Source organism: Trichechus manatus, unplaced genomic scaffold (genome assembly GCF_000243295.1).
Source record: "Trichechus manatus latirostris isolate Lorelei unplaced genomic scaffold, TriManLat1.0 scaffold00038, whole genome shotgun sequence".
Taxonomy (NCBI): domain Eukaryota; kingdom Metazoa; phylum Chordata; class Mammalia; order Sirenia; family Trichechidae; genus Trichechus; species Trichechus manatus.
The window spans coordinates 19,202,725-19,229,987 of NW_004443974.1; the positions used below are offsets into that span (position 1 = coordinate 19,202,725).

General features: G+C 41.4%; 1 protein-coding gene across 1 annotated transcript in view; it reads right to left on the reverse strand.

Moving 5' to 3' along the window:
- LOC101348343 (transient receptor potential cation channel subfamily M member 3) overlaps window positions 1-27,263 on the reverse strand; it is a 623,677-nt gene that overhangs the window by 68,876 nt on the left and 527,538 nt on the right. Inside the window, exons 17-20 of the mRNA XM_004375847.1 lie at window positions 24,125-24,265; window positions 20,254-20,382; window positions 13,712-13,963; window positions 7,706-7,880 (exon numbers count right to left, since the gene is read on the reverse strand). Coding sequence (XP_004375904.1) covers window positions 7,706-7,880; window positions 13,712-13,963; window positions 20,254-20,382; window positions 24,125-24,265 — 697 coding nt within the window. The remainder of the gene's footprint in view (window positions 1-7,705; window positions 7,881-13,711; window positions 13,964-20,253; window positions 20,383-24,124; window positions 24,266-27,263) is intronic.

A 27,263-nucleotide genomic window follows, 5' to 3' on the forward strand; every position in this document is an offset into this window, starting at 1 on the left:
TTATCGTCATAATTCTAAGGACCCTTAGTTTTCAATGCCCTTGCTGCTCAGTCTAGAACACTAATCCTTTGACCGTTCTTTTTCCTTATAGTCACTTACCAACATTTTATCTTTATTTTCTTCTCTCTACTTCGTATACCTCATAAAGCATAATTTTAAGAACTCTTGCCGGCATCTTCTTTCTGCCATAGTGGTACGGTGTAGCGTCGGTCTTGTATTAATCCAACCAATTGCCTTTCCTGAGACTGTATCTGAGGTGCTGAGTCTTGACTGAGAAAACACATAACTAAATAAATAGGTCCACCAGCTGCTCCTTGGAAACCCTATGGGGCAGTTCTATTCTGTCCTGTAGGGTCGCTATGAGTCGGAATTGACTTGACGGCAATGGGTTTGTTTTGGGTAGCCCTAGGCAATCCTTGCATCCCTTGGTAGCGCAAATGGTTAAGCGCTTGACTACTAGCCAAAAGGTTGGCAGTTCAAACTCACCCAAAGGTGCCTTGGAAGACAGGACTGGCGATTTTCTTCTGAAAGGTCACAGCTTTGAAAACCCTATGGAGCAGTTCTACTCTGTAACGTATGGAGTCGCCATCAGTGGCATCACTAGGGTTGGTGTCACCCAGTGCGGTAACTCATGGTGCCACCCCATGGACCTCCTCCTATACCAGACCATACAGAATCCTCAGTAGTGTTTTTTGTACTAATATTACTCATAAATCATAATTCCTGTAAATCACTCCTTCTTTTCCTTTAATTACTACTTCATTCTCAGAAAAGTTACCGTATAGGTTCACAAATACTAATTACCACAATATTGTAGCTAAAACACCAGAGAATTTGACAAAATCAAGACTGTGAAAACACTGGCAGCAACAAAAACAACACTGCGTGCTGACGAAACCACGTGATTTGAAGCGTCATTGTAATTGGGTAATAATGACAGCTGTGACTGGAGCGAATTAGAAGATTCAAAAAGTAAATTAGCATAGAGTTTTAGCCTTGTAGGTCTATTGATACATGTAAGCTGGGCTTATGAAAAATGTTTCTGTTATTATAACTAACTACAGGGATATTTTTATAGACAGTCATTTTGGTGTCACCCCCTGTGACAGTGTCACCTAGTGCAGCCTGCACCCCCCTCACGATGCCACTGGTCACCGTGAGTTGGAATGGACTCAACCGCGACTAACAACAACAGCAGCAATAACAACAGGCAATCCTTTGATACGTACCTACTCAGTGAAAGCTCCCATTCCCCCCAGTGGTGATTCTAAAACTTGACTTCTTCTCAAAGCCCGACTTCATTGACACACTCCCACCTTCCCATGCATATGCACTATTTTTCTCCCTCCTCCCTAAGTAAATACTTTGCCTTGCTGCTCATTTACTCTTAAATCACTGTAATTGGTTTTTGCACTCACCTCTGAATGGAAAATGCTCTGGCAAAAGTCACCAGTGACTTCCTAAAAGTCAAATTGAATGTTACTTAACTGGGCTTTTCTCTCGCATTTGATACTATCGACTACTCCCTTCTTCTCAGTATTCTGCTTTGGCCTTCTCTTTTCTCTCTGCTTCTGCTTTCTGGCAAGCTTACCTACTCCATGGTTTTAACTGGTAGTTATAGTCTTGATCCCCAAATCTGTATCTCCAGTCCAGCTCTTTCTACTGAGCTTCAGAGTTCTACGTGCCAAACAGCCTTCTTTGTGGTTTTCTTGGAATTCTCATAGGCACCCTCAAACTCAATCCAACCCCAACTAAACAAATTATCCCCCTCCCCCATTAGCTTTTCCTCCCAGGTTCTCTATCTCAGTAAATGACATCGCCCTTTTGACTAAGCCAGAAATGTCAAGTGATCTCCAACTTCTCTCTTTTAGATCCTCATCCACCTCTCCCACTTCCATCCCTGCATTATCTGACTTTTGTTCAGGTCCTTCTGATTTACCTTCTTAAAGTCTCATGCTCCTATCTTCTCCATCCCAACTGTATTGCATTAGCTAATGTCCTCATCACCCCTCACCTCCAATCTCAACCCCTCTTACAGACCTCCCACACTTTTGCCGGAGGGCTCTGACAGAAACATGAATCTGGTCATGGTACTACCTTAAACATGGGGCATAGGCATAAGTCCATGGTCTATATTCCTGACTCTCTCTTTAGACCCATCTGTCCTGCTTCCTGCCTCCTGACACTGAGTCATACTAAATTACTTGTTGTTCCTGGAACTTTCCATCCATGCTAATTCTCAGTTTGGAATGCCATTCTTCTCTCTTCACACTCCCTGATTCCATCTGCCTAACAAGCATCCACTCGTATTTCCAGGCTCAGTTCAACCTTCCCTTTCTTTCCAAAGCCTCATCTATTGAACCCCTACTCCCACTCTAGGTAGAACTGACTACTTTATTCCTTGGGTTCCTTCTCTATGGTGTTGATGTTAGTTTGCCCTTCCTGAACTGTAAAAAAAAAAAAAAAAAGTTGCCATCGAGTTGATTCTGACTTATGGTGACCTCACATGTGGCAGAGTAGAACTATGCTCTATAAGATTTTCAGTGGTTGATTTTTCAGAAAGAGATCACCAGGCCTTTCTTCCAAGGGCCTTCTGGGTGGAATTGAACCTCTAACCTTTTGGTTAGCAGCTGAGCATGTTAACGGTTTGCACCACCCAGGGAAATCCCTGGATTTTAAACTACTTGAAATCAATGTCTGTGTCACATGCATCTCTGTACCTCGATATCCAGCTCACAGGAGGAACAAAATAAATATCCACTGAATGAAGAACAAATTCAAAATAAAGTCCAATCTGTGAGCAAATGCTAAGTGAATATTATGATAGTGGAACAAATGTTGACCACAATAGCATACTGAGTCATCACCCAGGCCTGTTTGCAGACAGCCCTGTTGTTTAGCTTCAGCTTGCATTAGTAAACAAGTCGGGCGGGTATTTTCTAGAATGTGAGCTGACTTTCAGGGACAGAAAATGGGGGTGGCGCCCCATATTGGCTTGCTTCCTTAGTAATTTCTGAAAACAAAACCCAGCAAAACAATTTCTCCCCTTTCCCAAAAGCTGGCATGGGCTCAAGTTTTTCTTGTCCAAAATACTTTCTTGGCTCAGGCAACACTCCCCATGCTATAGCTGTGAGGCATTTGTGTGCTCTGAATCCATTAGAGGAGGTCAGTCTCGAATACCAAACAGATGCACAGCTCTGAGTTGGGAGAACTGGAGTCTACTGATTGGAATGCATAACAATAGCCATTTTCTCTGTTCATGCTGTTCTGAGCATCACCGTAAGCAGGCATATTTTAGAGACTGGCTCCTTGCGCGGTTCTCATTTCCACACCTGAAGTGAGGAGCAAATAATTTGAGGCGGAAAAATTAATGCAGGAAAATGTTTTAGCTTTACACACACATACTTGATCCTTGTTTCCTGACAAAAACAACACTTGAAATCCAGTCGACATCTCAGAGACAATGTGGATACAAAAGATCAAGGATGTTTGTTTCACAGCAAACCTTTTGTACTAAATAGTAAATAAATAAAATCAAACAAAAAATGAAATGCTCCACCTCCAGATTATCTATTAATTTCATATGGAAAATAAAAGCCCAAAGAAAAAACTTGACCCAGGCATTAAGTAGATTGAATACTCACTTTGCAGTGAGCAAAAATGGCTGGATAATAGTAAGTTGCCATGGTAGAAAGTAAGTTTTGGGCATTCTGCTTTCACATTACTACCCAAACTTGTAAAAATACTCAGAGAAGTAGAAAGAAGGACTAAATTTAGACCCTTATTTAATGCATTCAAGAGCATGATTCACTTTCCTCCTGCCCTGGTTCAGCCTGGGGAATCTGAGTGCAGGGCAGGCGACACACGAATGCCCTGTAAGTAAATGAAAGTCCCATTCATTCGGAGGCTAGAGGAAGCCAGAGGCACCCCATTTTCTCTGCCAACAAAGGTGTACTTCCAGGCACCTTACCCATAAAAACATAGAACCAGATTTCTGAGCTGGCGAGAGTCCATCTAATTTAGCTTTGCCCTCGGCCTTGGCACAGACCCTGCTGGAAGTTTATTCCTCTGCTCCTCTCCTCTATGGGGTCTTTCTCCCCTCAGGCTCCAGTGGGATCCTGACCAGCTCTCAGAAGCCACGCAACATAGGTCATCCTAATGAGATTGCTCAAAAGGATGCCGTCATACGGCAGAGATGCATTTGGCAAGCTGGAACCCATGCTATTTCACGGTAGCATGTAGTTTGGGTCTTATAGAGCTAGTGTTTTATATATACATAACATAGACACCTGAACACAAGATTGGGCTGTTTGGGGGTGGGAACCAACAAACAAACCCAAACGAACAATAACTGCAAATTCAGTTCCCATTAATTAAACCAGGGTGTTAGACAACGTCTCCAAGGTAGAACAGACCATCATGGTCCCGTCCCCAGTTTCATCATTCTCTGCTCCAATCACGTTCCTGCACTCCCCTGTACCCCCTACAACAAATAAAATATTTTAGCCTCTACTGATAATTTAGAGTAATGCTGGACGAGCCCTGGTGGCATAGTGGTTAAGAGCTTGGCTGCTAACCAAAAGGTCGGCAGTTTGAATCCACCAGCCACTCCTTGGAAACCCTATGGGGCAGTTCTACTCTGTCCTATAGGATCACTATGAGTCGGAATCAACTCAACAGCAATGGGTTTATCATTCATGTTGGTTCAATTCAGTTCAGAGGTGAAAAACACCTAAGTTATTTCGTGATTTTACAATGACTGTATTCTTTTTTTTTTTTTAATTTTAGTTTTTAAGCACATTTGGAAAGTAACCTTACAAGTCTCATTCTAGATTCTTTGGCCTCATTGATAGCCTCTGTGTTTAGGACAAACTAGGAAAAAAGATGAAACACGTGTCAAAAATCTGTAGTTAGGTAACGTTGCCTCCCGGAAGTGAGGGAATGAAAGCTGTCCTCCCTTTGGAGGTGGAAGACTGATGTTAATAATCTATCCTAGAGCCCCATCATGTACATCCATGTACAGTCATGTACATGCATTCCAATTAAGAAAGAGGTTATTTTCCCAAACATGAAATGGGTTCAGCAATATTGAAGTTCACAACAGAAAGAGTTAGATATGGAGCGCGTGCATTACGTTAGAGATGATCGCTCTGGGAAGGGGTGTTTGGATGAGCAGCACTTGGAGAGGCCCACACAAGGCACATCCACAGGCTGCGATTGGCAGGCCCTGGGCAGGGCTGTAAGTCCACGTGGATATGAGATCCGATCAGCCTGAATACATGCTTCACAAACCAACCTGGACACGGCACAGAAAAGAGGCAAGACACCAGAGGGCAGCCGAAATGATTTGTGCCTTTCTCAAATAGCCTTGGTACTTGGGTCTCCCTGGCAGTTCTTCTGAATGATGGGGTGGGGCAGTCACCTAACCCCAGTTGGGCCCACCCAGTGCCATAACATGAAAATCAAATCAGTTAGAGGACTGGGATCTCCAATGACCTTGGCCAAATGTCATGACAGATTTAGGGACAGCCTTCTAAACCCATTTGAGAAAGGACAAATACTCCTGAGCACTCTAGACAGAAAACTGGCTGATTTAGCTTAGAACAATGGGGAGAATACTATCGCAGTTATTTCAGAACATTAAAAAGGAAGGTAAATGGTTGGTGGAAGGGGTCAAAAGGTTGTATCCATCCAAGGTTGGGCCAGTGATATATTGGGATTTGGGGAAGAAATTTATTCTCACACGCATAGAGAGCACCACAAATCTAATTAACAGGGAAATCTATTTTCATACTTCACTCACACAAAGCACCACTCTTCTGTCACTGGGGGTGGGGGTGGGGGGAGGTTTCAAGTTCTAAACTACAATCAGCCCTTCTTTTAAAATAACAATTGTAAATCCTCTGATTCAGCCAGATGGTGGTGTTTGTTGCACTAGGCTGGGTTCATAGTACAACATCAATAAATGGCCACTTGTAGAGGGACAGACAGAATCCCATTTATAAAACATACCTACACCTCCCTCCTTCTCCCGCCTCAGAATATCGTATGGTCAAAACACCCTTGGGGTCTTCATCTCATTTGGGGGAGGAAAGGAGAACCAGGAAAGGCAAACTGATCCAACCAAGTGGAAAAGCAAATTCTTAGGGAGGAAAACAGCACATTTAATCTCTGAGGACAATGATCATTGGTGGGCTTTTTAAGTGTTGTTTTACCTTTAGGGACTTTTTGAAAGGAGGACCTCAAAAAGATTTTTCCCTTATCACTGGAGAGCTGTCTTGGTGAAGGCTACACATTGCCAACCGAAGACATGACAACTGGGAGGTGAAGTTAACATTCTTTCTCAGTGAATTGGCTGAGTCTTGTGAAATGAATGTTTGTTCCAATTAGGTGTTCCAAGAAGGCGTGCTTGCCCCAGATAACTCATTTTGAGAAGGAAAGGGTATTTGTTGAAAATCTGTCAAGGAAGGGAAGATGACGTACTAGTGTGTTCTGTTGCCCGCATGCGTACATACTCTCTTCACAGGCCTGGGACTCACATTCTTAGGTGATTTTTCCTTATTTTCCTGGTCTCAGTCCACACAGGTAGGGGGCTGTGGGGAGGGAGGAGAGGAGGTGTGTGTTGTGCTGACTAGTCTCTGCTCCTGCTCTTAATAAGCTGTACTACCTGGTTATGTAACACTAATCCATGTCCACAGTCCAGGGCTCAGAGGGCTGGCCTGTCAGCAAAAAATGTTTGAAAAATGTTAATTCAACAATGTTAGAGGGATGTTATTTCTAGAGCTAACTCCTCAGGGAAAATGAGAAATAGTTGCTCCTGGGACTCAACTCCTTCACACAGAAAGGTGTTTCTTTCCTGATACTTTCTTCCCACATAGTGATGATGAGGCAGGTGTGTCCTGACATTTGGTCCGAATAAAACCTGGAATAGACTACCAGGATACAACTATCTTCCAACCTGATACAAGAGGAGTATTTATTCCAGAGAGCCAGCATCTATCAGGGCGCAAGACATCAGGGGTCTGCTGGTGTTTGCTTCCCACACTGAATCACTTATGATACAGATACTATTTTTTCCTGGCATTTATAGCAAGTGACTCGGGGTTTATGACCTAAGGCATTTTCCATACTTTCAGGCAACAAATACTAGCTTTCTATGAGTCTCAATAGCACATAATTTAAGACAGTGGGAAAGGGAATTGGAGAATAGTTTCCAGTGCAAGGAAAACCTCATGCAGATGTTTCCCCTCACTCTGAAGTCTGATGGCGAAATTGAGAATTGTTTATCTGTTCTGAAGTCAAACCCAAAGATTTTATTTTTTAAAGACTCGGGGCTGGGGTGAGGAGTGGTGACATAATATATTTCTGATATTGAAATATTCAACACATGGCCCAGGATTTTGAATCCCAAAAGAATTTCGATTTTTAAAAACTAAAAAAATATGGTTCACTTCTTGATCAAATTTGGCATACCAGATATCGATTTGTGTCACATGAAGGACATACCTGAAGAAATACCCGAGAATAACTTGGCTAAAATGATATATTCACCTTCCGTAATTTTTGTCCTCCAAGATAGCAAGCTAGGAATCAGTCCTCTATCTTGAGCCATTTATTGAGAACAAACAAATGAACTCGAAAAAGACATGACTCAATTGAAGTTAAATACCTGACTTTGGTGTATGAGAATCATAAACTTGCTTACGGTCTATCTGGTCCGCAAACACTTCCCCATAAATCATCCAATAGGGCATGTAGAAGATGTTCTTGGCCAGTTTCCATGACGGCTCCTCGTTGGGAAAGAGGATGGCTTGCCTTGCGACCCCAAAGCTCATCAGCACCACCAGCATAATAATGACAAAGTACATCATGTCTATCATCTGGAAAGGGTGGGGAAGCAAAGGGAGAAGCAAAAGAAAACCCATGTAATTGAGTGTTTCTGTGAATGCTGACATTGATGGAAATCTCTGAAGAAGATGCACTTTCTATAATGCTGATAAAGGATGTTTAAATAGGGAGTTGTGTTCCAATAAAAGAACACCTGTCTATTGAAGCCAATGTCCACAGAGTCTTATCAATAACTCAAAAAGCATTTTACAAAAAGCAAGCCTCTTCATTTTCATTTGCTGTCTATGGGACCCAGTCAAATGTTTGCATGGGAGTCATATAACACAGAAGCTTGGACTTCTAACTTTTTCTCTTCTCCTCGGGGAGGTGAGTGTCCTCCTCTTTCTTTTTAGCAAAATTGGAATTGGGATAGTTGAACTATTTCAAGGACTATTGCAATGGTATACATTTCCTTTCGAAGTTTTGAAAGGCTAATGAGTTGGAAAGCTCAAGACAATTAATTGTGAACAAAGCTAGGACAAACTAAATATTCATGATATATGGTCTTCTTCTTGTGGCCCCACCTCCATTCCACGATCTTCCATCATAAACCAGTCCCTCAGAGAACCATTCTTTCTGTACTTACTTCTGCAAGGTATCCTATCAGCCACAGAAGGTATTTTCTTAAGTATTAGAATCTTGTAGCCTAATGACCCATATCTGTGCTTGCTATTGGCATGCTAGATTTTCATCTTGACATGTTTATAAAATTCCCTGAACTGCATTCTAGTACAATGTTCTTTTATTCTTCTTTACTCCTGTCTTCCTTGTTTGTTTCCATGATACATGTTATCTGGGATCTGTTTCTCATATGCTAATGTACATTCTTCTTATCACCCAAAATAGATGAGGATACAGTGACTACGGTTTTTGCCTTGACAGGACCTATTACCTCCTTTTTTTAGAAACATGTCCCACCTATTTTGGCTACAAGGTAGGTATGTTTTCCAGGCTAGGTTTATCATGTAACTCACTCCTTGGCAACAGTGATAGGAGGTAGGCAAATGGCACATGATAGGCCAACAAGATCCTTTCTTTAGATTTGTTTCAGCTGACATTCCCTTTCCCTCTCTGTAATGATGTGAATTCAGAGTGTCTGAGGCTAGGTCAGTCTCCCACTAGGGAAAATGATACGACTGAATGAAGCAGATACGCATGAGGAAGAGAGAGAGACACACATCTGGTAGCGTTTGAGTCCCTAGTTATTGAAGCCCCCTAAGGCCAGTTCCATCATGCCCTTCTATAAATCAGTACATTCCTTCTAGGCTTAATCTAGTTAGAGATTGGTTTGCATCAAACCATCTAACACAAAAGACTATCTTCTTTTGGATAGCAAACTTCCTGAAGAGCTGTCCATCCACAAAGAAAGACTAATGATCATTTCATCAACGACAATGAAGGCTTCCAATGAGCATATTCTAAAACAGCACGTTCAGTGGTGCCTGTTTTGGATTATTGGGTTTCAAGCATTACAGCCTTCCTGTATGCCTTACGACCCTAAGGTCCCAATATATATTGACTCAGTTAATCAACTTTTAAGGCAATTTCTAAATCTACTGTACAACTATTATATGACTTTGAAACTAAATATGAATCTCAAAATTTGATGTTCATTCATATTTGTTCACTGTCCTTAAAAATTTGTGCCAGTTCACTGTTATTTCTTCCACAGCTTAGTGGTCCCAGATCTCTCCTAAAGCGAGTGAGCCAACGGTGTTGAAACAGTATTATAGGAAACATGGGTCTGTTTTTCATTTTCTCTTGCTTGTTCTCTTTTTAATTTTGTAAAATTCTTTCATCATTTACTTATAAAAAGTTCAATCAATGAAAAAACACTAATGGGATCTAATGTTGGGCTTATTTAGACTAATTAAAAGATGGGTGGGGAGAGCAAGGTGGTACTCATGAGATACATGAGCTAGTCTGGCCCAAGAAAACTCAGCCAGTAAATACATCAACTGCTCTAATTTAATTTCTCAGGAGTTTTTCCTCTCAGATTGATTGTGATATCTATCTCAAGGGTCAAAACAAATACTCAAAGAGAAGAAACATTCTTTCCAAACACTCAGCTTCATATATTTCAAAGAAGTCTTAATTTCTATACAAATACCATAATCTGGTAGAGTGAAATGTAGAAATAGAGTATTATTTGTGAGAACTGGGGCTGGTTACCTTTGTTTATAAAGCTACATTGTCTAGTTGGTTCCATATTAAGAGAGCTGATTCCATCCCATTCTTATAAATATCTTTATATTTCGTAATAGTCAAAAATTATTTTTTTGCAAAAATTCTATAGGGGAGAATATATGCTGGGTTAAATTAAGCATATGTTCTTGGGTGACAGACTGCGTAGGTTTTCATCTTTGCCTCTAGCTGGGTGGCCTCAGGCAAGTTGCTTAACCTTGGTGGGTACATTTATGAATTGGGGATAACAACAACAATAATGTATATTATTTTTGTAAGAATTAAATGAGATACATGTGAAACACTTAACGTGGTAAATTCTCAGTTAATGTTAATGTATTATTATTATTATCATTAGAGTTGGAAGGAGGACAGGCTGTGGAGTCAAATAGACATGAGTTTGAATCCTGTCTTTGTCCCTTGCTGAGCCTTAGCTTATTCAATTGTTACATGAGGGTACTAAAACCTATTTTATGGGGCTGCAAGAATAATGACATGTCTGACACGATATCTGGCACTTAGTAAATGATGGCTATTATTATTATTGTTTTTATGCTGGATTATGAAAGTGAGCTTAGTATTACATTCCATTCTGAATTCCATTTGGAAGTGGAATATGATGGAAAGGGTCAAGGTTCTGTTAAGTGATCCCGGGACCTGCAGTTCAGCTGGAATAGTACTGGCTTCAAAGGTTTTCCATGCTGTAAGGCATTTGGTGTGCTGTTTATTTTATAACACAAATGCTCATAGAACCAATTTCAAAATGAGCCCGATCATTGTTGTGTCCAGGAATCCTAGCAGCTGTCTGTCCCTAGATCATGGCATAGTGAGTTACTTGGCTGTTTATCATTGAACAGGGACTTCCTGATATTGAAGGGCTTTCGATATGATCACATCTGGGCATTTTTTTATAGTTCCCATCCCAACAGCCCATCTGGTTCACTGATAAATTCAACATGCATGTTTTACTGATCTTCTGGATCAGTGACTCAGTTATTGACCTAATTGTCCTAAAAACCCAATGAAACAATGAAATAGAAGCAAAGTCCCCAAATATAGTCATTTTCTACTTATTCTTGACTGATAAACGAAGCCATTCATAAGTTAGAAGGTAGAAAAAATGCAGTAAGCCTCTCTTGCTCACTCATTAGTAAGATTTCATTCTAGTCAAAACTGGGGATAATTATGCCATTATTCAAATAACAGACGTGCATTTTAAAATAATCTTGCTGCATTGGTATGACTTTAGTTACTTCTAGAACTTAAATGTGACCTAGCCTTTTTAAAGTAATATATTTGGTTTGTTTAGGCCTTTTCAGTTTTTATTTATTGAAATAAAATCAGGTAAGAATCAGTTAGACGAAACAAATGATCAGATTATGGAATCTCCTAATACACTGGTTCTCAACAGGGGGTGATTTTGCTTTCCCCCTACCACCACAGGGGACATTTGTCAATATCTAGAGATATTTTTGTTGTCATAAGTGTAGGGGGGATATGCTACTGGCATCTAGTGGGTAGAGACCAGTGATGCTGCTAAACATCCTATGATACAGAGAACAGTCCTCCAGTAAAGACTTATCCAGTCCAAAGTGTTAATTGTGCCCAGGCTGAGAAACCATGGACTAATATTGCAGCTGACATTATCATTCTTCACCTTTATTGCGTCCATTTGAAGATACATTTGAGAATCTCATGTAAGCTTGTCTTCTCTTTCCAGAAAATTCATAACCCACACATATTTAGATATAAACTGGGGGGAGGACCCATAAGAGCCTCCCTCCTAAGCCCATCCACAGACTGTAGGTTGAGACTCCCTGCTTTTAGACATAGGAATTTTCACCACAATTTCCAATTAATCATTAAAGTACAAAGAAGCTATAACAGGAGTATAATAGCATTATATATATATATATATATGTATGTATGTATTTTTTTTTCCCTTAGTCAAAAATCCTTAATTGAACCAGAGCTCAGCTTTGGGTAAGTAACTCAAGCTTGTTGAATTCAAGTTTTTCCTCTCTAGAGTGGGATTGTTGATATTTGCCAAAAAAAAAAAAATGCTGGTATTGTAAATACCAAGCTTCCTTATGAAGGGGTTAGGGATACAGCGGACTAACTATGCTCATCATTTTTTACTTTTTTCCATTGTACTTTAAAAAACATAATATGAACACAGTAACAGGCAATTATCAACCACCTACTGTGAGCCAGACACTGAGTTAATCATTTAACATGTCTTAGTTCTAATCATCACAGCAACCCTACAAGATACGCATTTATTATTTCTACTTTAGAAACGAATAAACTGAATTTCAAAGAGGATAGAGAAATTGCTCTAGATCTCATAACTCCTTTGTTTTAGGTTCGAATTCTCCATCCTTTTGCATGAGTTCGTCAGTGCTTTTGTAGAAAGAGTTTTGGTTATTTAAGATTCATTTCAGTAGAATTCCACACTCATAAAGATGTTTAAAAAAATATTGATTTGCCGCCCAAAAGGTAAGCAGCAATAGCATATATAGTAAATCCTGAGTGAAAAGTGATAAAGAACATCTATTGACCAATTGTTGGTTTCAACAGCTCATACAATGGAAGTCTAAACTGAGTGGAGGCTATTAGCAAACGGGTTTTTCAGTATGAGGTGATTGTCATGGTAGAATGGATAGATTTGTATTTTCCATCTGTGTCTTGTAAAGGTGAGGTAGGGGACAGACTTGGAAAAGTGAGGGAACTGATATAAAGCATCCACTTTCTGGGCTTCAGGATCTGATTCTTCCTTAAGTGAGGTGGGGAGGGAGCTGCTGTACCCATGCACTCCCAACTTTACACTGCAGCTGGCCTCCTAGGGATCTCTCTTTACAGAGAAGTCTGGAACTGGTGTGTGGTCAAGGAGAGTTGGGATGGGACCATGGCTATTTGTGGGGAAGTATGTTAGCTTGCCACTTGGGATTCTCTTTTTAAGAATTAGTTAAGTAGGAACATCATTCTAGAACCTAGTTCTTAACAGACATCATTTTCTGGTAGTATGACAATACACATGATATAGTGATAGAATTTAACGTTCAATTTAAATTCACCTCAACTCAACACAACCCAAATTATATTCTTCTTATCTTTGTGTAAGGGAAGGCATTTTTCTAGCACTTCATTAAAAATTTGGAGTGGAGATCCACTTCTCTTCTAAGACCCAGCTAAAATGTAACCTCTATGTGAAGCCTTCCCTGACTTACATTCCCTTTTCTTTGCTCCTGTTGTACTTTATACACATCTCTATTACAGCATTCTCATACTGTATGGTAATTACTTCTCTCTCTCTCTTTCTCTTACCTTCAGTCTCCTGGAAAGAGCATCTTTGTAAACCCAACTCCTAGCCCAGTGCTGGCACAAAATAGATGATTTCTATATATTTTTTCAGTAAGTGAATGAGTGATTAATTCTCCAGTTATGCATATAGATATAATAAAAATTTCAAACATTCAGAATGAGTTATGTAAAACAAACGAATAAAAAAAATCCCACACAACGCTAGGACCATCTCATGTAGACTTTGATAGCAGGCCCCAAAGAATTATTTTCCACTTCCTATTATTACCACTTCTCTCTGAGAAATTATAACATGGAATTAGAAGACCCTGCTTACCATTTTTCCAATCATCATCACATAGGGGCCCAAATACTTGTTCACGCCGAAGATGTCTAGTAGACGGATGTACCAATAAATTATGTTCACACAATAGATGACCCTTCCGTCACTCCTGAAGGGCTGGTCTTGGAGACGAAGGATCATTCCCACCGAGAACAGAAGAATGGCTATGAGGTCTGTGACATTCCAGTATTCTTGAAGCCACACCTTCACTTTTTGTAGCAACTTCCCTGGCTCGGACATGAGAATCTAAAAGTCAGGCAAGAAGTGGAGTTAGGCCTGATTTCTGTCTGTACTTCCAGCCTGGTTGGAGAGTGGTTGTTCTGTTAGCTGATATCAGTAGCTTGCATTGTATACCTGTGTCTACTTGAATGCTTACATGCTATGAATGTACCACTGAGCTAAGCTTAGGCCATCCAGATGTAAATATTCCAGAAGAAGATAGAAGAAATACATTTGATCTTTTGGGTTTTCTTACAACTATAAGACATACATTAGGGTTTTGCTATAAAATTATTGATTTCTAATACCCTGCAAATCTTCTCCCAAGCCCTCCTTCATCTCAGTAAATAGCATCACCATATTGAGTTACTCAGCCACTAACTCAGGAGGACTCCTTCATTCCTCTCTGTCACACCCCACATCTCTGCATTAACAAGTCCTATCGCCTCTATTTCTAAATATAATCTAATCCAACAACTTCTCACCACCTCCACTGCTAGTGTCCTATTCTAAACCCTATCACATCTTGCAGATACGTCCAACAGCTTCTAACTGGTATCCCTGCCTCCACTCTTGCCCACCTGCCCTCAATCCCTTCTCTGAGCAGCACACATAATGATCCTAAACCTAAGTCATGATCTGGATGGTGATTACATGGTTGTCTGCATAGGTAAAAGCTGTATCCTTCTGAGTTGTTAATTTTGCCATAGGTAAATTATACCTCAGTTAAAAACAGAGACTTGAGAGACATAACAACAAAACTAAAGCAAATTATGGTAGTTGAATGTGAAAACCTTTTGTTGACTTCCATTATAAATAGAAAAAAATCCAAACCCCTTAACATGGCCTCATTTGACATCCCACCATGTTCGCCCTCTTTTAGCCCTATAGCCATAGTGGCTGCTCTTAAGCATAACAAGTCCATTCTATGCTCAGGACCTTTGGCACTTGGTTTCTTCTGTTGGGCACTTCCTTCTCCCAGATTTTTGCATAGCTGACAAAGACCTCAAGGTCTTTGCTAAAATTTCTCCTTCTTAGGAAGGCCTTCCTTGACCACCCTAGCTTCAGTGGTTCCCACGACTCCAAGTCACTCTCTATTACCCTATTTTTTGAAGACTTTATCACTATATGGAATTACCTTCTGTATGTCTTATATGTGTGTGTTTGTGTATCTATTCATCCATCCATCCATTCACCTAGCCATCTATCCATTATTTATCATCTGTCTGTCTGTCTCTATCTATCTATCTATCATCTCTCTCAGCCAGATTGTAAATTCTGAGGGCAGATTCTTTGTTCCCAGGGTCTACTTACATAACAGACACTCAATAAATATTTGTTGACTGACTGACTGTTGCAGACACCTCACAGCAATGCTCCAGTCCCTCTTGTATCCTTCTTGCTGGGTGGGACTCTGACTTACCTTAAACCTAACAAAAAACCCAAACCTGTTGCTGTCAAGTTGGTTCCGACTCATAGTGACCCTATAGGACAGAGCAGAACTGCCCCATAGAGCTGCACCATAGGGTTTCCAAGGAGTGGCTGGTGGATTTGAACTGATGACCTTTTGGTTAGCAGCCAAGCTCTTAACCACTGCACCACCAGGGCTCCATACCTTGAAGTTAGAGGGCCCTTTTTGCTGTGATATGTGGGCTCTATGAAATGCACAGCTGAATGGCAGAGTCACCACTCATCCTGCCCCACAGCCAGGGGAACCAGGGAGGCCAGCTTAGTGAGGCTGTGCACCAAGACTCCTGAGATTTCCATCTCTTCAAGCCATGACCCACAGTTTCCACTCAGGACCTCCCATGGGAAAAGAGAAAAGCCAGGGGCGGGTCTAATCTGCAGCTGTTTATTGGAATCCTCATTTCCACTTTAGTGGGTTACCTGGGCCTAAAATACTAAGGAAGGAATGCCTTAAGAAGCCAGAGCTGAGATTTAGAAGGCTGAGCAAGACACCTGGAACTACTTGCTAGCCTTCCTCATTCTTTGTGGCATCTCCTCCCTAAACCCTAGCCCAGGATTTCTTAAACTGGAGCAAGCATCAGAATCCCCCGAGGGCTGGTGAAAACACAGATTCCTGGGCCCCACGCCCAGAGTTTCTGCTTCAGCAGGTCTGGAACGGGGCCCCAGAATGTGCATTTCTAACAAGGTCCCAGGTGATGCGGATGAGCACACTTGGAGAAACCACTCTTCTAACCATCACGAACTCTGGCAGCTGGTGGTGTCCGATGACTTCTCACTCCCTGGCTACGTCTTCTCCAGGGAAAATCTGCACGTGGGGATGGGGGAGGGGAGGGCAATGCCTTAGAGGCTTTGCAGCCTTTTGCCTAATATGGCGCACTTTCCTAAGATTGTCAAAAGCAGCATAATGAATGGCAGGGGTTTGTAGTATAATTTTTTAAACAGTGAAAATATTTTTGTGAAACTATAACATTAAAAAAAAAGGCATAAAAGCAGAATGGCTGTGGAGCAAAGCAGGAGTGAAGGGTGAAGAGCCTCCACCCTCTGCCCCCCTCACTTCTAGAGTCAGTTCTTAGGTACCTCCCTTAGAATCCAGGGACTCTGAGGAGCGTCTGGATTTGGAAACCATTAACAGTTGGCTTCCAGTTAATTCTGAGTCATGGCGCCCCATGTGTGTCAGAGTAGAACTGTGCTCCACAGGGTTTTTAATGCTGATTTTTTGGAAGTAGATTGCCAAGGCTTTCTTCCCAGGTACCTCTTGGTGGACTCCAATCTTCTGGTGAGCTGAGTATGTTAACCATTTGCACCACCCAGGGACTCCCCTTGGGGAGTGGAAAAAGCGGTGAGCGTTGAGATGTATCAGTCAGGTTTAGACCTAGCTCTCCTCCTTTCTAGCTGTGGGATACAGGACAATGGTTTAATCCCTCTGAGTCTTAGTTCCCATGCCTATAAAATGGGGATGTAATGAAGCTGTGCCATTTACCTCACAGAGTTGTGGGAAGGAGGATCAAAATGAGATAATGTCTCCCAGCGTATGTTATAAACAGTGACATGCTATTAAGGGATTATCATTGCTTGTTTTGGTGACTACCTGCTGAAGTATGTGGTGCTGGGAATGGGCTGGCGGCATGTGAAACCACAAAGCCTGCCTTGTATATCCCTAAGAAGACACGGAAGCTTACAGACTTTTCCATGTTTCCCGGATCTTGCATCTGAGATGCTGGGGGCCTGCTTGTTGTCTGTGAGGAGTCGCAAATGCTTGGGGACTTGTGGGCAGCTCACTCCCTTGGATAGTCCAGCATTTCATTAACGAGTTCAGGGGAAGAGGCACAGGGTGTGATGGGCTACCTCATCACAGAGGCAAAAGTCAGACACTAAGGTGCCTCCCTCCTCACAACTTCCTCAGAAGTAAGGACTCTTGGGTTCACCCCTTCCTGATCCCAGCCTCCAATGCACTGCTCTCTTGGCTATTATATGCCGCCTCAGAAGAAATGAATATCCAGGCCTGGGGCTCCTGGCAGCCTGCCTGTCTGGCAAGCTCCATCAGAACAGTCCGTGGAGTACAGACTGCTCCCTGTATTCTTCCAGTCTAGTCCCTGGAGAGATTCCAGTCTCCCTGCTTAAGTCTTTCCCTTTTCTGCTTATCTTGGGGAAGGAATATGCATCTGGGTGTTAAGTCACAGGAGAGCAAGAGCTGGCGTGTTACCACACAGAGTCTCTCACAGCACCAGGCCTCTGTTCTCAGAGAGCTACACAAAGACCAAAGCAGATTTATCACTGTTTTTCAGTTTACAAATGGGAAATCCATTTTTATGGCCAAGAAATAGAAGGCACTGTGGATGAAAAGACCTAAGTTTAGAATAGTTGGAGCAAGGCAAGGCATTTATTTATTTATTTATTTATTTTTAAGTCTAGACCCTTATAAAATGGGACAAGTATATCTGCCTCCTAAGCTCTCAGGATGGGGGGATGTTAATTAGAATTTAAATATCCTCAAGGCAGTTTAAAAATCTAAGAGAAGGGCACTAAATATAGGTAAGAGATTTTTTATGATTCCAACTCAACTATGTCTAACAGACACTGCAAAGTCCTGGATGGTACAAATGGTTTGCTCTTGACTACTAACCTAAAGGTTGGCTGTTTGAATCTACCCAGAGGTACCACAGAAGAAAGGTCTGGCAATCTGCTTCCATAAAGATTACAGCTGAGAAAACCTTACAGAGAGGTTCTACTCTGGAACACTGGGGTCACCATGAGTTGGAATTGACCCACCTGCCATGGGTAATAGATATGCATCTTTTTCTCTGCAGGGGAACATTCCTGAGCAGAAACCCAAGAAGATAAGGGGCTCTTTACCTGTCTCAGTTATGAAGGTGATGGTGAGTTTGTGGATTGGTAGGAAATCTTTTTTCTACGGACCCCATACAGCGACTAGGACTGTTCCGGAGCCCTTGAAGAAGCAGTGGACTTGACAGGGAGCAATTTTTCTAGAAAAGGGCCTCTCCCACTGACTGCAGTTCTTGGGAAAATGCACAGGAATCATCAGTACCACACAAGCCTGCCTTCCCAAATGGCTTTTCTCTTTTGGAGTAGTAGTTTGTGGAGAGCTCTGAGCAGGGCTGCAGAGCCCTCTTGTGGATTCTCTTGATCACATTCATTTTCTTTTTTTTCCAGTTGTTGAGTCAACTCGGATTCATGGTGGCCCCATGTGTGTCAGAGTAGAACTGTGCTCCATAGGGTTTTCAACGGGTCTTCTAATTTTTCAGAAATAGACCACTGGGCTTTTCTTCTGAGGCGCCTTTGGGCAGTGGCATCACTAGGAGGGTGTGGGGGGTGTGGACCACACCAGGTGAAACAGTCAGACGGGGTGACACCAAAATGACTGTCTATAACATTTTTGTGCAGTGTTTCAGCAGAAATTTATTATTTTTAATAAAAATATCCCTGTAGTTATAACAACAAAAACATTTTTCATAAGCCCAGCTTATGCGTATCAATATACCTACAAGGCTAAAACTCTATGCTAATTTACTTTTTGAAACTTCTCATGAGCTCTGTCAGAGCTGTCATTATTACCCAATTACAATAATCCTGAATCGTGGGGTTTCATTTGCATGCACTGCAAACATGCACTGTTGTTTTCATTGCTGCTGGTGTTTTTATAGTCGCTGATGTTGTCAAATTTTCTGGTGTTTTAGCTACCATATTGTGGTCATTAGCATGGAGGGGGTGACACCATGAGTCACTGCACTGGGTGACACCAACCTAGAGATGCCACTGCCTCTGGGTAGACTTGAACCTCCAACTTTAAGTTAACGGCCAAGCATGTTCACCTTTTACACCACTCAGGGACTCCTGTAGTTCCTCTAGAGCTGCTGAAATTCATTTGGAAACCCACAGGTATTAGTGGAAGGAGCCCGAAGAGACCCATAGCAGGGAGTTGAAATGGGAGTTAATAGTGGAAAACTTGTAAAAGTCATGTTTATAGGGACAAGGAAAGAGGGGTGTAAAGAGCCTCAGAGATACTGCTGGAGCTCAAACAGGAAGTCAGCTGAAGTGTTTCTTGGTGCAACAGAATGATGTTAGTAGAACAGAGACTAAATCCTAAGTCCTTATGGAATGACGACCTTATAAACATCATACTGTGCAGCTTCCCCAGGTTTGTCAAAGAAGGAAAGAAGTAGCTTATGAAGTCAAATCCATTATTTCTGTGGCAGCATGAGAGAAAATAGTCTCTGGCTTAATTTGGATCCTGAGTGTTCCCCTTTCCCTTCCACCCACAAGTGTAACTAGAGAGGAATGGAGTTTTTAATTCTCATGCAGATTTATGGATTCCATGGAGGTTGAAAATTATCTAACCAAACTATCATCTTGAGATGGTCTTTGAACCTTGAGCCTTGAGAAAACTGGTTTCCTAAAAGTCACCTTTAAGCCCAACAGTAATTTAGCTTAATTTGTAAAGAATGCTTGCCTTGGGCATTATGTTCTTTCAGAGAATTATCTATGTGCAGTTTTGACAACAGAAACTCTAAAGGTCAGACTAAAAGCTCTGTCTTAGGGTCAATCAGTAATTGTTTTAATTGTTCTTCAAGAACAATGCGATATGGAATCAGGCATGTCCTCAAATTGTTTTATAAGTTCTATTCCCTGTTTCTATAGCAATGTTTAATTACTAGTGATAAGATGGAATATAATAATCTGTGAAAGATCTTTCTACTTTGGAACATTTTTGACTCTGTAGTTGGAAATGTTACCCCGATTTGCAAATCATACATTAAATAAACTTTAGTTGATTTCTGTTATGATTATAGCCACTTTTTTTCTGCAATGTCCTCTTTTTTGAAAGCAGTTACCTCTCTCATCTTCTCTATTCCCAAGGTGAAAATATAGGAAATGACAATCCATTCCTGCGTAGAAGGCCAGCGTTCCATCTTCACTAACACGATATAGTTGAAGAGCATCAGGTATCCGATGTATGCCAGCTGAAAGGAAACACAGTACAGAGCTCTGGCTGGTCTGGCTTAGGAGCCCTGCCCTTCCTTGCACAAGGCCACCACACAGCAGGATAAAACAACGTCAGCAAGCAGGACATGGAATTCATGATAAAATGCATTTGAAAACTCTAAACTATGAAAAGAATAAACATGGACTGTAATCTTTGAACTAACGTAATATGCAATCTTTCTGACCCTTACATGGGTCTCTGCTGGCCTGGCACTTTGCTTGTACCTGTGTGACAGGGTACATCACTTTGTTTTGCATTTACCCAATATTTTGTGTCTTCCCCCCTAGAAAGTATGTGAGGGCACTCTCAAACTCTTCGCTTTTACATTTGCAGTTATACTCTTTGACAGGCCTCTTCTGTCAGGGGCTGCTTTTGCCCATGCGTGGGCAATTCCAGTTCTTGAACTAGGGCAGCACAGTAGATGTTTGCCTAATGAGTGCCGGGCAGATTGAATGTCCATGAGAGGGAAAGGAAGACACATGCTACACCTGTAAATTGGTCAAAACAACATAGAAATAGTCTAGACATTATTTTGAAGCCCAGCTTTCTCGGCCGAGTTGATGTCGTCTGTTTTCTCCTACCTTAACAGGTTTGGCACGTCAGTGCCCTAGGAAAGTTTTACCTATTTTCCATTGCACCAGCCTTCCTGCCCTATCCAAGCTGGAACAGTCCCTTCTGGTTTCTGCTTCTTTGAAACAAAACAAGAGAAGACAAAGCAGTTTATAAAAAGGAAGGGGTATGTGTGGCTTATTTTGGATTAGATTCTAGCACCATGAGGTTAAACCTTAATGTGACCAGCTAAATTGGTGGATGTCCCAGAAAAAGTCCTCAGGGTTCAGGTTCGGTGAAAGTCACTGAAGGATTCAGTTGAATCTAGAGGAGTGGAGTGTAGGAAGACTAGTGAGATTTTTACCTAAGGGGCTAAGGAACCTCCCAGAAAAAACCACCCTAAGGGAAATGGCATATAAGCTAAACCTTCTCTATGCAAGACCGTAAGTTGAGTAAGGCACTGCTTCTGACCGTAGGAGCCTCAGGGGCAGTGAGTAGGAAGTTAAGAGTGAATTTATTCAAATCTTCTATACTTTTTGGAACCAGCATTGCAAGGGATAGGACAGGTTGTGGGTAGAAGATTGAGACCTTGAGAGTTCTGGAGACACAGTGTGACTTTGGAGCTTAGAAAATGGGGAAGTTTTAGCCTGGATGGGAAATACTTAAGGTAGCTGGCGGCCCTGTGAGACTAGAGAAATGTAGCTTTCTCTACTAACCACATTTTCCCTCCCTCCCTCCCTCTCTTATTTTCTTGTAAGTGGATTCTTAATATGAGTTAAAGGTATTTTCTAAGACTTGGACACATTTGCAGATACCACTGTGGGGCATATAACTTCCTCATCTATTAAAGGTTGAAAATGAATTAAATGATCTGTTTAATATGAAAATATGTTACAAAAGAAATGCCACACATACACATATGCTGTAAGCTTTAACAAGCTGTGTGTCAAATGTCAAAGTTTTGAACAGAAATATAACCTTATGTTTCTTATTTAAGTCAGTGGGAGTTCTATAGGAATTGGGATTCCAGTTGCTTGTATTTTCTTTCTTATGGCACTCAATAGACCGTGAAAAGGACACTTGTTTACACTTGTGTTGGTATGAGAACTGAAACAAGAAGGCAGAGCGTCACCTTGTTTGACCTCAGCTGGGAACACATGAAAAGGGTGACTCAAATATTCCCCCCAATCTTTGCGAGTCTGCAAATGACCGCAAAAGCATGCAAGTATTGATTTTGGGGTTACAAATAAATTTTAGCAAGTAGGCAGATTTGCAAATATGGAATATGCAAATAATGAGCATGGACTATACTCTTATTATCCCCATCTTACAGATAAGTAAACTGGGGAACAAAGTGGTTAAGTAACTTGCTTGAGGCCACAGAAAAATAAGAGGCATCTGACTCCAAAGTCCATGCTTTTAACCGCTAAGTTGTTTTCTGCATGGGAAAAATAATCTGTGTCTGTATAAAATAAACAAATAGAAATAATTTTGCATGTTCTATTTTTGGAGGGGATAATTTTTTCTTTCTTTTTTCTTTAACATTACCCGTTGCTGTTGAGTCAATTACAACTCATAGTGACCCTATAGGACAGTGCAGAACTGCCCCATAGGGTTTCTAAGGAGTGGCTGGTGAATTTGAACTACTGACCTTTTGGTTAACAGCCGAGCTCTTAACCACTGTACCACCAGGGATCCTTTTTTTTTTTTTTTGACATTAGGCTTTAATAAATTGGAAGTTTTATTTCACTAAAAAAAAAAATCTAATATTTATATTTTTATAATATTCTATCCTCTTTTAAGACCATACTTTAATGCAGTGGTTTTCAACTACTGGTAATTTTACCCCACAGGAGACATTTGGCAATATCTGGAGACGGGTTTGGTTGTCATATCTGGGGGGTGGGGAGTGCTACCGGCATCTAGTGGTAGAAGCCAGGGATACTGTTCAACACCATATAATGCACAGGACAGCCCCCTACAACAAAGAATTATTCTGCTCAAAATATCAACAGTACTGAGGTTGAGAAACCTGCTTTAACCCAGTGTCAAGTGTTAGCACTCAGGACCACACGAAAAGTACCTCATCTGGTCAATGGAGTCATCCTGGCCTCGGACTCAGATTATCCTGTTGCTGACTCAAGTAACTGCTGTATCGCTGGTTGTAAAAATGGCTAAAAATACAGACTCGCTATCCTTCCTCTGGCACAGTTCCACGGTGGCTGGAGAGAATCAGGGGTGACCTGGGCCAAAGCTCACCCCAAACTTAAAATGTCATTGAAAAGGAGAGATGGAAAATCAACAGCTGAGCCATTTCTACCCCAGCAGGAGGCAATCCACTGTTTTGTAGGCAGAAGATGTTTGTGGGGTTCGCACACTGAACAATATTTTGCGTGGTTATAGGTTGCTTTGAGTCGTTTCAGCTGCTTTGGTTTGCATATTGTTTAATTGTGACAGAGCAAGAAGGTTGTTTGATGACATTATCAAATTGGTAGTAGTAGTTGTTGTTCTTAGTTACCGTCAAGTCGATTCCAACTCACGGGGACCCCATGTGTGCAGAATAGAACTGCTCCATAGGGTTTTCAAGGCCGTAACTTTTTGGAAGCAGATCACTAGGCCTGTCTTCCGAGGCGCCTCTGGGTGAGTTCAAATCACCAACCTTTCAACTAGTAGTTGAGCGCTTAACCATTTGTGCCACCCAGATTGGGAGTAGTTACGCACATATGCTATCCATCTCTAGTGGTATTGCTTCTAACACTCTCCTCAACCCTTGCCCACCAAATGTCACCCCAAGCCCAGGATGGGCATCTAAAATGGGCAGCTCTGATCTAGTGCTCATCCATCTAGAACACGGAAGTGCTTTGTGAAAGGACATCTATTTTCCTGCTAGTCTAGACTCACCTCTATTTCTCATCTCACCTCTATTTCTGTTAGTTCTCATTTTTACCATTTCCTTTATTTTCTGAGGAGAAGAAACGTAGCCTATGGAAGCTGTTGGCCAAACTCCACAAATCTTGCAAAGCTATTGAAAAAGCAAGGTCATGGATCTTTCTTTCTACATGAGTGGTGCTTATATTATGACTCATAGAGAAAACCACCCAGGTGTATATGAAATGGACATTGGCTCCGTGTGGCTATCCATAAGAAAGAAGAAAGGGAAAAGTGCTTACTGTGTAGAACCAGAACTTCACGATGGGTGCATTGTAGAATTCATAGATTTTTCTGCCCAGGGGGATTAACCGGTGCCTGCTCTGAACTTCCTCTTCATCCTTCTTCCTTGAGGACTCCCCGTTGTTGCGTCCCAACATTGCCTACAGTGGAAGAAAATGGATACCATCATGGCAGGGCTTTGGAGAACAGTAGTTCGATGAGCCCATTTTACAGATGAGGAAAAGATGCTCGTAGGACCGAAAAGATTTGCCCAAGGCCCATCAGAGTGCCTTCCTTAAGTGAGCATTTACATTATACATATGATCTGTAGATGCCCTTTTCCTGGGACAGTAGGTCTTGGGGGTATTTTTTAAACATTCTCTTATCTTCCACTCCAGGAGCTCTGGAAGATGATAGAAGATATCCAGAGTTCATAGAGGGAGACAGCATGGAGCCTGTGAAGCTGATGCTTTAGGAATCTATTTTTCCTCCCCATTCCTCTCCCCTCCCCCATATATTTAGTGAGATAGGCAGATTGGTGTTCAAAGTCTGGCACCACCACGTGCTAATGACTCTTAATTCAAAGGTAAATTTCACCAGTGGTACCTAATTTATCCAAAGGTTATGAGTATTCAAAAGCAGTTGAGTTACCTGAAATGCCTTGACCTTAGTACCGATCTCACGGACATCTCGCCAACCTTTAGGCATATGCCCTAGTTCTCTGATTTCAAACCTCATAAAACCTGAATTATTGCTGGCATTAGTTTCATGATCACTCCTGGCTATACGGTCTTCCTCTGCATGGGAGAGTCAACCAGGTGAAACTAGACAAAGGATTCCAATCACAACTGACCTGGGGAGGCCCTCGTCTCTAAGCTAATGGAGATTTCCTTTAAGAACAGAACTATTTCCTTCTCATTCATGACAGCAGCAGTAGCAACAACAACAATAATGATTTAATATCACAAAAAAGGCAGAACTTGAAAAAAGGCAGACACATACCAATCCGGGGAGCAAGCGACAGGATGCCCTAAAGATGGTGGAAGAAGGGTGAAGAGTTCCAGTCTTTATATCACTCAGACAGAGAACTGAGTCCTAACTTGGACACTTAGAATCTGTGGGGCTTTGGGCAAGTTTCTTAATCTTTCTGAGACTTAGTTTCTTTAACTGTAAAATGGAGATAATACTAGCACCTGCTTTATAGGTTGGTATATAAATCAATAAGCATCTGGCACTTAGCACAAGTTACCAGTTGCTGTCAAGTTGATTCCAAGTAAAGGCGACCCCACGTGTGTCAGAGTAAAACTGTGCTCCATGGAGGTTTTCAGTGATTGATTTTCAGATGTAAATTGCCATGCCTTTTTTCCAAGGTGCCTCTGGGTAGACTTGAACCTCGAACCTTTTGGTTAGCTGCCGAGTATGTTAATCATTTGCACCACCCAGGGACTCTGGCACTTGATAAATACGGACTCTGGCACTTGATAAATACGCAGTAAATATTAGCTAGTCTTCAAAGTGAACTTGGACTTTCTTAGCTACTCTTGGCTGAAATGATCTAGTTGGGTTTTCTTACCAGAAAAAAACAAAAAAAGTGCATTATTAGGAGTCTATAACAGCATAGGAGCCCTAGTGGCACAGTGGTTAAGAGATTAACTGCTAACCAAAAGGTTGTCAGTTCAAATCCACCAGTTACTCCTTGGAAACCCTATTGGGCAGTTCTGCTCTGTTCTGTAGCGTCGCACTGAGTTAGAATCAACTCAACGGCAGTGGGTTTTTGTTTTGGTATAACAGCATAATTTCTTGGCTTTAATTCTTCAATACTATTATAAAACAAGGTTAGTTCTACAAATGGCTGGAAAATGAGATTTTTATTAAATGTGAAAGTAGGATAAGGCCTTGTCACTGCTCAGAGACTGACAGGAATTTGGGACAAGAAAAATCATTGACAGCATGAGTTCAGAGTTGAGAGATCTAATTGTAGAAGTAATTTGTCTTGAAGTTGAGAATAGAGACAACTACCAGATTATTCTAATTTCAAACAACCGTTATCTAAAATATCCAAATATTACTATATTAGTTTCAACTACTTGAATCGTTGCCTCAAATATTCAGTTGACTCAAATATATAACAATCACAAATGATTTACTTGTAACCAATAGAATTTCTGGAGAAAGTAACTTCCATTTCCCTTATGAACCTCTGGCTAGAAAAGTACCTTGAGTTAATGAATAGGTAAGATTCCACACTAAGGCTTATCTATGCATTTATTTTGATCAGTGAGCTGAATCAATTTTCATGATGAACGTAACAAACTAGTCAGCAATAGAGTTCTATAAATATTGATCACTGACTTCAAGAAACTCTGAGATTACATGGTAATTATCCTTCTATAACTTATATAACATAATTATCCTGCTTCTGGTCTGCTTACTTATATGCTTAAGAAAACGATGCCATTTGGGGCCACAGTGAAATGGGAGTAAAGGCACCTTGAAGGGTTGTAGATATCTTAGTGAGGGACATTTTGGGGTAACCTCTGTGGACAGTAGCTTTCCCAACAAAACTACAACAATGCCCTGGGTCCGTGGACATGTTGGAACTTTCTTAAGAAAATGCAAGACGGAGACACTTACCTGACACTGTAGGCAAAACAGAACCAAAACCCGAACCAAAACAGATACATCCCAAAGTGAATGCATTCGGAAAAGTCTTGCCTTTTGTCGGTGTAAGTAAAGCATTTTAGACATTTCAGTAGTGCCGGCCTAAGCAGCCTAACTTACTGATTTTGTTAATTTCTTTTTCCTGCAGTCAGACATTTCCTTTGACATTCCTTACAGCAGACTTTAACAAGGTCAACTATAGACAAAAGTGCACAGTATGGATTTGAGGATCTTTGCTGGCTGGACCCATACGTCAAGGCTGGGAAAGATCCTTTCAAGTGACCTAAGCTACTAAGAAGGAGCCCTGGTGGAGCAGGGGTTAAGCACTTGCCTGCTAACTGAAAGGTCATTAGTTTGAATCCACCAGGTGTTCTGCAGGAGAATGATGTGACAGTCTGCTTCCGTAAAGATCACAGCCTTGGAAACCTATGGGGCAGTTCTACTCTGTCCTATAGGGTTGCTATGAGTCAGAATGGACTGGACGGCAATGGGTTTAAG